The 12,263-nt window shown below is 38.6% G+C and overlaps 2 protein-coding genes across 2 annotated transcripts in view; one reads left to right on the top strand and one right to left on the bottom strand.

The window, feature by feature from the left end:
• The window catches only part of gorab (golgin, rab6-interacting), a 292,517-nt gene that overhangs the window by 193,813 nt on the left and 86,441 nt on the right, over positions 1–12,263 (bottom strand). The window lies entirely within an intron of this gene.
• kifap3a (kinesin-associated protein 3a) overlaps positions 1–12,263 on the top strand; it is a 101,211-nt gene that overhangs the window by 6,395 nt on the left and 82,553 nt on the right. Inside the window, exons 2-5 of the mRNA XM_077583144.1 lie at positions 2,537–2,668; positions 2,829–2,974; positions 3,062–3,120; positions 6,756–6,897. Coding sequence (XP_077439270.1) covers positions 2,537–2,668; positions 2,829–2,974; positions 3,062–3,120; positions 6,756–6,897 — 479 coding nt within the window. The remainder of the gene's footprint in view (positions 1–2,536; positions 2,669–2,828; positions 2,975–3,061; positions 3,121–6,755; positions 6,898–12,263) is intronic.

Raw genomic sequence — 12,263 nt, 5'->3', positions numbered from 1 at the left:
TAGTTTCCCATGGTATGGATGGGCCCTGAATGCAACACAAACAGACTTTTGTTTTGGTAAGCTAAGCGCGTTCGGAGCTGTTGTGTTCTGGCGTGGTCCTAGACAATTACTTGCAAATTGTCAAAGAGTTGATGTTTGTTTGCCGCTTGGCCTGATTAGTTCACCAACGCTATAATACATGAACAATAAAAGAGGTTGTGGCGGCAGCTCCTAACTGATGGCGAGTAATGACGAGCAATAATAATTTTGTCCGTCCTAATTTTCCTTCATGAAATCGGACGACATAACTTATGGCTACATTTATTTAGCCTCAAAATATAGAACAATTCAAATTGATCAGCCGCTGCGGCACACTTGCTTGTGCACTCGGTTTACAAAGCGTGCAACACTGCGACAGCCAAAAAGTCATAACTCACAACGGTGAAGTGTTGTTTTAAAATCAAGATCAAACGGATTAAACATGTTAGACACTCGTCTCAAGGTCTCAGACAAAAAACTCACCAAAATTCCGTGCACTTATGGCACCAGGCTTTAGTTACAGTGGTGAGGTTCCTGCTCCCCCTCCCTCTTTCTTTTCTTCCGCTACGTTTCAATGGGCATTTAAATCACAGCCTTTCGCGATTACGTAATCGCATTTTGTCAAACCGCGATTTAATTGCAAATACAATTAATCGTTCAGACCTACTTTATGGCCTACATCACTTCCCCCTTCCCCATTAGTTACAAAGATGGTAGTCAATTTGAATGTCGATGCACGATTACTGCTTTCTTGAACAACAACAACTGAACATTTTTTCTGACGAAACAAAAAAGAAAAAGGGAAGCTACACAAATAAAAGGACAGCCAAGGGTCAACATTGGCCAGGCTTGAATTCGCTGGCATGAGCTAAAAAACAACGCAATGTTCTTGTCCTCATGGGAAATTAGGTTTTCCTTCAGGCATAACATTACCACTTTTATCCATATGGCGTCGCCACTATCAATTTAAAGTGTAAAGTTCCTTAGTGTTGTCTTAGCCCTTGAGTGATTTATTTATTTATTTATTTTGTTAAATTTATTCTATGAAGTAGGGGTGTGAATTGCCTAGTACCTGGCGATTCGATCCGTATCACGATTCATAGGTCACGATTCGATACAGATTAATCCCGATACGAATCTATAAATTGATTATTGCAATTTTTTTAAACTCAAATCTAGAAAATACTAATCAGTAATCTTATACATGTACACTATAAGATTTGTATGAAAATGTATTTATCTGAAACTTGAGGCTTATAACTGTGAGCCACTGTATTTAACAATCTGTTGCAATCTGTTTCATGTTTGAACAGCATTGAAATAAAATATTAAGGCTTAATGTTCCATTAATATAACATTCTTCCATCCTTAATGTGTGAACCCTAACCCTAAGTAAGACGTTTTGTTGAATATTTTCATAAATAAAAAATAAATAAAATGATGTTTAAACATTGATTCAGCCGCATATGGAATCAATTCGATAATTGCACGCTGTAATATCGCAATATATTGCAGAATCAATTTTTTTTAACACCCCTACTATGAAGCATGTTAAACAGTACAGATAGGTTGGATGATGCCTAAATAAAGTATTTTTGTTATACATTTTATTGCTAATTTTTTTTGTTCATATACCTTTTTTGTGTTTAAAAAAAAGGGTGTTTTGATAAGTTTTAGCGATGCAACTAACGATTATTTAAATAATCTATTATTTGATTATTTTGTCAATTAATCAATTAATCAGATAAAAATGTTATTTCCATTCCTTCAAAAACGGGATTATTTAAAATGACGTGCAATGGGCAAATCCCAAAAGTTAATATTAAATGTTGATCATTGTTTTTCAAAATAAAAGCAAATGTTTATTTTTTTTTAAATTTAACATAAAGATAAGTCTGCTTTTATAGAGGACTACAGAAATTGGAGAATATTTACTGTTGAGAAGCTAAATAAAGAAATACATAAACAAATGTCTCGCAGACTATTATTATTAATTGCCGTCGTTGTGACGAGTCCACTAATCTTGGCAGCCCTAGTGTATATAACAAAGAAGGTAAGATCACAACCAGCATCTGCTGTTAACATAGCCTACTTGAGAAATGTTACAGTGCTGTATAAAGAAAAAATAGAAAATAGCCACTAGAAACAATGTAATTCAGTCCAACTGCAGGCGCCTGGGCACATCCGGATTTCACAACAATATGCGCTGGTCCTCATGGGAAATGTGGTCCTCATTAATGGGAAAACAATACCGCTTTTGTCCATGTGATGCCGCCATAATCAATGAAAACGGAATCTTGCTTTGGATTGCTTTGTGTCTGGAAAGGTAAAACTATAAAACAAAAAAAGGTTTTCTTTTTTAATATACATATATAATTTTTTTAGTATGGATTCTCTGTTTACCTATTGTGGGTTTGGTTTGTCTGGAACCTAAAGCCCATGATAAATCTGTATTCATTGTAGTGCTGTCAATTAAATTTTCTTGTTGCTGTGGTTTCTTTGTATTTACCCATCACAGGAAAGTGAAGGGATGCACACTCGATGTCCACCCAACAGAGAAAGCCATTGTGGTCCAGTATGAGGTAGAGGCAATGATCCTCGGAGATCAGGGGCATGCTGTGGTTGGAGGTCGCAAAGAGTGCCAGAAAATGTATGAAATGTTTTATTTTATGACTGTTATGTATTTACATTGTGCACTACCTCAAAAGAATTAAAAAAGATTATGCAATGATTAGCTTCAGACCGATTGTTTTTTTCTTATAAGTTACTGAATTATAAAGAGTTTAATGGTTCTGTTTTCTACCCTGCAGCATTCGTCTGAAAAGCTTGAATTCCAATACAGACACATCATCGTTGGCTCGGAAAGTGGTGGAAGAATGTAATTTGATTCATCCCTCAAAACTTAATGAGGTTGAACAACTGCTGTTCTACCTTCAAACCCGCAGACAGCCAAATGGTAATGAAGAGCTAAGTGTTGTAAATCCATGTAATTATAATACAGTTGTCATATTCTTTGATGTATCTTGTATCTTGCTTTTCACAGATGACCAAGAAAAAAAACACTCCTCCCCTCGAGATTTTGCACCTTATGCAGTTGTCGAGGTAACAAATGATGAGTAGGGGTTAGTTACAATATAGATAGTTTTTACTAAATTCTAAATATGAAAGTTTTCAGATAATTGTATTTTACTTTTTATGTTTCTGACAGCTTTTTATTTTTACTGCCTACATTTTAAAACATACTGTATCTGTACGTTGTCTTTCTTACATTGTCAAATATGTTTTTTTCTCTTTTATGCTCGGCAGCTGACGACATGACATAGAGGGCTCTTATTTCGTAGATAGCGCATATGCACTTGGGCATAAAAAATCCGCTGCATCTTCATTTTCGTGCGGGTGCAAGCCTAGTGTGATATGTTTGGGAATTTGGCAAACCTTGCTGTGCCACGCTGGTGCATTTTCTTTTACATGCACCTAGTGTACCTGACAATTTGATGGCTTAAAGTAGACTAAACTTTAGACCAGCTGAATGAGAGTCTTAAGTTGTGGCGCAGGTAGCGTAATGCAATGCGATATGTGTAATGGATGTCATCACAACAACGTGCATCGAACTCTCTAAATCATTTCAGAAATGAATTTATTGAGCACATTACTCTTATCATCTTTATTATATTTTAAAAATCACACTCCTTGGCCATGACAGCTTTTGGGTGTGGTTGGTAGAGGTGGGAATCTTTTGGACACCTCTCGATTCGATTCTGATTCATGGGCTACAATTCGATTATAAAAATTGTTGATCCATTTGTAATTTATGTATATTGATGCACTTTAAAAAAAAAAAAAATCTCTATTTGTCTCACTATAAGTATTAATCACTTAGTGCAACGGATCAAGAACTTCTCGGTTCAGATAAGATCACGGTTCAAGATTTGAGTCACACATCGGATCAGCAAAAATAAAAAAATAAAATAAGATAAATAGAACTTTGTCTTCATTTATTTTATAAAACACTTTTTCCCATTTAATAAAAAGATTCAACTCAAAATGTCAAGTATGTCCATTTAAAATGTAGGAACATCCTATGGGATGGCAACTTTTATTTTCTTCATTCGTTTATAAGAAGTTATTGCTACAACATTGGAAAAGTACGGCTCCTCCAGAAATAAATAAATGGAAATCTTTAATGAAATATTATTAATTATTGAGAGAACTATATCAGCAGACAATAATAAACAAACCCAGTTTGGTTTTGTTTGAAAGCAAATACTTGAGGCCCTGTATTTAGTCCAATACTAATAGTATTATTGAGTAAAAAAAATAATCAGGGAGTAAGATCACAGAGATATTTTCACTTTTATTCTTTATCCACTCGTGCTGTCACTATCAAATATTTGTAGAATCGATTAATCTATCAACTATTCAATTTTTTTAATCGACTAATTGAATTAATTAAAATTTTGCATTAAAGTGTATTACAAAAGCATTTTTTTTCCCTGATTACTGTTTATTAACCAGGGATTGGTGTTTGTTTTGTACTTGATATTCTTATAGCGATTTAAAAAAGGTGGGGATTGATGTACGGAATATTATATTTATTAATCAGGGATTGGTGTTTGTTTCATACTTGATATTCTTATAGTGATTAAAAAAAGGTGGGGATTGATGCACGGAATGTTACCGGTTTGGTCATTGTTTTCCAAATTAAAAACAGATATTTGCAAATGTCTTATTTTAATTTAACACCAAAGATAATCAGTCTTCTTTCATGAAGGACTACAGAAGTCAGTGAACAATTACTGTTGATATGCTGAATTCAGAGCATTGAGACAACTTTAAATGAATAAAAAAAGGCTCCAAACGATTACTCGATTACGAACATATTTGTTGATTAATTTGATAATCGATTACTTGTTGATTAAGCGATTCATTTTGACATCTCTACAATATGCAATGTCTAATCAAATACTCGAAAATATGTTTTAAGTGTTTTATTCCTTTAAAATAAAAGTTGATGTAACACAGTGGTAAACATGACCCTGTCCCAGCTTTTTTGGAACGTGTTAACAGCCTTAACTCTTTGACTGCCAGACGTTGTCAGAAAAGGGATGCTGTGGGTGCCAGCCGATTTAAGCATTTTGACTGATCTTTCAAGGTCCACAGAAAATTTTGTGTTTGGACTATGGAAACACACATACTACCAAATGAAAGATTGGACTCTCATCTTTCATCAGAAAAAAATGTTTGTTTCTTCCTTATTCCGTTTTTCAGTAATCAACAATAGAAAATGATTAGTTTCACCCAAATGCTTTGTTTTGAAACGAAATACAGAAAAATCAAGCTTTTTGTGAAACGATATTATTTCATGCACTCTAGTGAATTTGACACCTTTTTTTTCCATGAATGATGCCACCAACACCCAAACAGTGCTTTACTTCTGTAAAACACTACCACCAACAATGAAAAAGTGTTTTTTGATAGCAAAATACGTTTATTTACATTCAACAGTGTAACAATTTGACAAAACAATTTGGCAAACTATTTACAAATGTGTGCAACCGTGGTACTATTTACAATTGTGTGGATGTTTCAAATAGTTTTTCTTTTTGTAACACTCCCCTGCGTCTAAGGGGACGCAGCAGGATTTGCACAACAGATTAGTTTCACTGCGATTGCCCCTTCGCGTGCAGACGCTACACTTTCTTGCCGGCTTTTTTTTCCCGGGGAATAGTAAGTATATACTGCAGTGTGTGTTTGACCATGTTGCCATGAAGTCTACTCTCAGGATCATGATACGGTGACGTTACGGTGGTGTTACGTCTGGCTTCCTCATGTCCTTCAGTTCCTATACCTGGTGGTAAGAGATGTTCTGATCCATCTTATCCACTCCATTCATGGTGGCATCGTAGTCCAGAACCAGTGTCTTCTCCGTGATCAAACGTACCCACTCCTCCGATGAATATGCATTGGACTCGGGGTACTCTTCGTCGTCCGATTGAACGTCCGCCTGTGCAGAAGTGCTCGGTTGTGCGCCGCGTTTTCCGGCGTTAGCATCGCTAGCCGGTGAAGCTTTATGACGTGATCATAGCCGCCGCGTCAACGCTTCCAACTTCGGCGTCAACCTCAGAGTCACCATCATCATTGTCGTCATCAATGTGCTCTTTAGCATTGGTCGATGCTTTTCGTCTTTGAAAAAAAATGCTCAAGCGTGAGCTGCTTGCAACCGGTCGCCATTTTCGCTTCCTCAGCCATTCTCTCCTCAACACTCTAGCTGCGCCTCACGTCTTCTACTGACGCCTACCCAATCTTGTCCAAAGAGAGTCATCGCTGCCATCTAGTGCCCAAAAATAGGCATTATTCTAACTAGATCTGATAGCACAGCTGGCCAAGGCTTTCCTCCACCCGTTTCCCCCCCAAAAAAAAACATACTTAACGTCTTTGGCAGTCCTCCGTAGGATTTTACTAAACGTTATTTAACGTTTTTGGCAGTCAAAGAGTTAAAATAATATTTAAAAAAAAAAAGTATATGATTATTTGCTAAAAACAATAAAGTTGATCAATTTGAACATTAAATATCTTGTCTTTGTGGAGTATTCAATTAAATATAGGTTGAAAATGATTTGCAAATCATTGTATTCTGTTTTTATTTGTTTAATACAAGGTCCCAACTTCATTGTAATTGGGTTTGTACAATGACAGTCCTTTTCCAATCTAGATAATGAAATTCTCTTTCTTTTTAGCTCAATGAGGAGGCGAGCATCAACAACATTGATGGCTATTTGGAGCTGCTTTATGAGGACATCCAAGAGAAGATCAGGGGAGCCACACTGATCTTTCAACTAGCCCGTAACCCAGACAACTTAGAGGAACTCAAAAAGAATGGTGCGTATTCCTTCAAAATGTAATCACATTTCCAGCCAGGTGTAGCCATTATTTGCTGCATATCATAAACAAAGTAAACATGGAACCTACCAAAAGAAAAATTTGAGTCTCTTCTTTCATCAGGAAAAAAAAAATTATATTTCTATATGTTAACGTTTTGCAGTAATTTCAAAACAAAAAGTTTCATCATTATTCCTAAATCTGTTTAGAACTGTGTTTAAATCAGCTTGTTTGCAACATGGCTCTGGTTGATCTCTTAGACTCTGGCTGTTTCTGTAATAACTACCATTGTTTCAACCGTTCTGTCAGTTGAGGGCCATCTGTATGGTTTTGGGACACTTAAAACATTTAAAATTTAACATATTTATACGTTTTTGGGAGCAAATGAGTTAATGTGTGGTGGTGATTTTGTCATTTTTGGAACGTAACACCCCCGACAATTGAGGGATCACTGTATTTTACATTGGGCATATTGTTAGACTACTAAGAGGTCCTTGCGTGGGCTGTTTAATTAACGTCAGACACATTGTTTAACAGCTAAGGGGGCTCCTCACGCCAGTATTTATGTAAGTAGTCGCAGTATTTACAACAGTGTGATTATTCATCCATCCATCCATCCATTTTCTTAACCGCTTGTCCTTACAAGGCTCGAGGGGGCGTATCCCAGCTGGCTTCGGGCAGTGGGCAGGGTACATTGTACCCTGAATTGGTGCGGTGTGATTATATCCTTCCTTAAATAAGAGATACAGTATGTTGCGAAAATGTTAGCACCTATCAGAGAAAAGTGCATGTATAGTGTGAGGTGAGGTGTTTTACAGCCTTAAAACATATATAATAGGGGTAGGCTCAAAAAATCGATATGGCAATATATTGTTGCGGGCCTCTTTACAATACACGTATCGATACACATGCGTCAGAATCTATATGGCACATTAATTTGTACTCATTGCTATGCATTTTGCAAATAAATATTTGCTGATATGGGTGGTCTAAGCATGGGTGTAAGCTCATGACATTTTGAATAAACATCAGGTCAGGCACAAAGCAAAAAACACATATGCACAGTAATTTCTGAATTATAAGACGCTACTTTTTTTACTTGCATTCGACCCTGCGGCAAAGGTGAGGCTTATCCATCAGATCACAAGGAGGCGCACTATAAAGGAAGCGCAAGAGAGTCAGGCAGAGCAAAACAAACGAAGTGAGCCCAAATACAGTAGAAGAGATAGAACGAGAGCGAGATAATTTGGGCCCTCATCATGGAAAAGAAAGTAGCGGGAACCCGGTGCGGTAACATTAAAATACCTGTGTCTTACATCAGGGTTTATATGTGTTACAAATGTATCGAGCACGTCTTAAAGTCAGGTGCGCCTCATAGTCCAGAAATTACTGTATCTTATTGTTCCATTTTCAATATAATGTAATATCCCATGTGCCACTTGTCAGGTTCAGTCAACTTAGAACATTTAATTAACAGACAAGGAAGAAAGACGAGACTTTTTGCTCGCGAGGAGAACGGACAGAGATGTGCACAGTGAAAATCTCCTACTGCTCTGAAGCACATTGTGTCGAGCCCTCCCTTTTTATTTCGTTTAGGGCTGTTCCTTGTTACACAGTTGTTGCTGCTCTAAAGGTTGGGGGAAATACACGGCAGCAACCATTACGGATATGAGTCATTGTGTAGATACGGAAAGACACAGATGCAGAAAGACACAGACGTGTCTTTCTTCGGCACTGAAGGTTTCAACAGTCAAAGTTAATATAATATCTTATATTATATATTATATAAAGGGCACAATTCCTGTTTTGCAGGTGCATGAGCCATGCTAGTTTCTCACTGGGCTCTGCTGTCTTCACAACTTCAATTGACATATTTTAAACAAGGTTATATCGTTAAATAAATGCTTTGCAATACTATAAGTGTAAATATGGGATAACTTATGTACATTTATTCTAGCACCACTACCCCGACTTGCAAGTATCCCAAAGTGGCCCAGGCTGCAAGGGCCCTTTGTAGCTGCTTGCAGCTCTAGTTAGGGTCCGAGCAGCCAACGCTGCGAGGTCCCTTTTGTTTTTCATTTGTCTTATTATTAGGGCCAGAGCAGCTACCGCTCTTCTTTTTCTTCTTCTTCTTCTTAAACAATCTCATTTTTGGGGACCTAAACATTTACGAAAACTCACCAAACTTTGCACACTCCTCGGGCTCGGTGAAAAATGTGATATTATGAAGTTGCCATAAAACATATAGCGCCCCCTAGCGTGGAAAAATATGCACCAATCCCGGCACGTTTGATCGAGGGCGAACGAAATTTGGCAAGCACGTGAAGTGCCCTGAGACACACAAAAGTCATTGGAAGCTATATCCTAAAATGTACAGAAAGTGAGCTATGAATTTTTGAATGTCCAATTTTGGCCCATTTTTAAACATTTTTGAACAAATTAACAATATTTTATCATGTATTGTGTGATTTTTATAAAAATTACTCACGAGCGCCCCCTAGAAATTTTTAATGAAGCAGCCCCGGTTGTATGTTTAAGCAAGATCTACAAAAAAAAAATTGGTATGAGGGAGCCCAAATCCTACAAAAAAGTCTCTTAGACCCATATACTGAACAGGAAGAGAGTTACCAATTTTTTAATGTCCGTTTGTTGCCGATTTTTGCACATTTACAGGGGCCATTCTGTTGCCCATTTCTCCTACACGTTTGATCCAATTGACTTCATACTTGACCTGGACCATGTCAAGACCTGGGTCAACAAAAGGGGAACAAATCTTGAATTTTCAAAATACTGTATGACGGTGGCAGGGCATCATATTTTTTGTTTCATATTTCCTTTTCCATGAAAGACGAAACTCCTCGGTACATGCTCCAAAAAATCCTAAACTTCACATGTATGTTTAGAATCACGACCTGAAGGTATCCCTATGACAATAGTCGGTTATAAATATAGCGCCACCTAGCCCTTGGGGTCGACAAAAATTTTTTTTATTCACCCCACACATGGTATTTTCTTTATTGTACACAATTTTTATACTTTTGTAAGTGTAATAACTAAGTCATTTATGAATATTTTTTTTACTTTCGACCACTCAAAATTTTCAGTGGCATCAGACCTAACCATACATATGTACTTTTTATTTATTTATTCATTTATTATGTCCCATATGGAAAGTAAAAGCAATATTGGGCGATTAGTAAAACTAACGATGATGTGTATATATGTACTAAAATCGGGGCAAATCGTTGCCAAAAAATAAAACGGACGCTGATTTTGAGGGACTTAACATTTAGCAAAACTCAATGAGCTTTGCACACATCACATCTGGCAAAAAAATTATGTAAAGGTCTATTATGCCATTTTCAAATAAATTCTGCTTCGAATGTGCCACTACCCAAATGTGCTATTATCCCAACGTGCATGTACCCCAAAATAGGCCGGGCTTCGAGGGCCCTTTATAGCTGCCCGCAGCTCTAGTTCTTCTTCTAATTTGTAAACGATCACATTTTTGGGGACCTTAACATTTACGAAAACTCACCAAACTTTGCACACTCCTTAAGCTCGGCGAAAAATTTGATATTATGAAGTTGCCATAACAACATAACAAAATATAGCGCTCCCTAGCTTGGAAAAATATGCACCAAATCCCGGCACGTTTGACCGAGGGCTAAAAAATTTTGCAGGCACGTGAAGCGCCCGGAGACACACAAAAAAGTCAGTGGAAGCCATATCCTAAAATTTACAGGAAGTAAGCAATGAATTTCTGAATGGCCAATTTTTGTACATTCACTGTGGTCATTCTTTTTGCCAATTTGCCAAGTTTTCATCCGATTAACTTCTAACTTGACATGGATTATCTCAAGACCTGGGACAACAACTGTGGAAAAAATCTTGACTTTTTTAAATACTATATGACGAGGGCGGGGCCTCAAATGTTGTGCTTCATATTTCCTCCGCTATGGAAGACAAAATACATAATAACTCCCGGTACATACTCCAAAAATATGTCTATGACAATAGTCAGTTCTAAATATAGCGCCACCCAGCTCTACACCCTCGGTAGGGTCCTCGAGGGTGCATCAGAGTTCACCCAACCAGTCTGCATGTGTTTTGTGGATTTGAAGAAGGCGTTCGACAGTGTCCCTTGGGGAGTCCTGTGGGGGATGCCTCAGGAGAAAGAGGTCCCGAGCCCCTTGGTACGGGCTGTTCGGTCCCTGAATGACCAGTGTCAGAGTTTGGTCCACATTGCCGGCAGTAAGTCGGATTCGTTCTCAGTGAGGGTTGGCCAAGGCTGCCCTTTGTCACCGACTGTTTATAACTTTTATGGACAGAATTTCTAGGTGTAGCATTGAGGGGTTCCGGTTTGGTGGCCTCAGTATTGCATCTCTACTTTTTGCAGATGTGGTGCTGTTGGCTTCATCAAGTCGTAATCTCCAAGTCTCAATGGAGCGGTTCGCAGCCGAATATGAAGCGGTTAGGATGAAGATCATCAAAAGAGGCCATGGTCCTCAGTCAAAAAAGGGTGGCGTGCCATCTCCGGGTCGGAGATGAGATCCTGCCCCAAGTGGAGGAGTTCTTGGGGTCTTGTTCACGAGTGGGGGCAGGATGGAGCAGGAGATCGACAGTGGATCGGTGCAGCGTCTGCGGTGATGCAGACTCTGTATCGGTTCGTTGTGGTGAAGAAGGAGCTGAGCCAAAAGGCAAAGCTCTCGATTTACCGGTCGATCTACGTTCCTACCCTCACCTATGGTCACGAGCTGCCCTCACCTTTTGGTCACGAGCTGTGGGTCGTGACCAAAAGAACAAGATCCCAGATACAAGCGGCCAAAATTAGTTTTCTCCGCAGGGTGTCGTTGAGAGGTGCCAGTTGAGGTAGCTCGGGCATCTGGTTCAGATGCCTCCTGGATGCCTCCCTGGAGAGGTGTTCCGGGCATGTCACACCGGCGGGAGGCCCCGGGGACGACCCAGGACACGCTGGAGAGACTATGTCTCTCGGCTAGCCTTGGAGCGCCTTGGGATCCTGACGGAGGAGCTAGTTGAAGTGACTGGGGAAGGGGAGTCTGGGTTTTCCTCCTAAAGCTGCTACGTCCGTGCTCTGTAGTATAAATGGATGGATGGAAAAATGAGCTTGATTTATAAAAAAAAAAAAAAAAAAAAAAAAAAAGTGACACTGAAAAAGGTACACATGGTGGTTTTACATTTAGCATGTCCATTGGCTACACTTTGAAGCTGTAACACTTTTAACTGAGCGAGTGAAGGTGCAATAGGTAAGCATGCACACACACACAGCGTTAATCCATCCATTTTCTACCACTTATCCGGGGGCGGGTCGTCGAGGCAGCAGCTTTACCAGGGAAGCCCAGACT

The sequence above is a fragment of the Vanacampus margaritifer genome, chromosome 13 (genome assembly GCF_051991255.1).
Source record: "Vanacampus margaritifer isolate UIUO_Vmar chromosome 13, RoL_Vmar_1.0, whole genome shotgun sequence".
NCBI classification, from domain to species: Eukaryota; Metazoa; Chordata; class Actinopteri; order Syngnathiformes; family Syngnathidae; genus Vanacampus; species Vanacampus margaritifer.
This window is presented reverse-complemented; position numbering and strand designations above follow the sequence as displayed.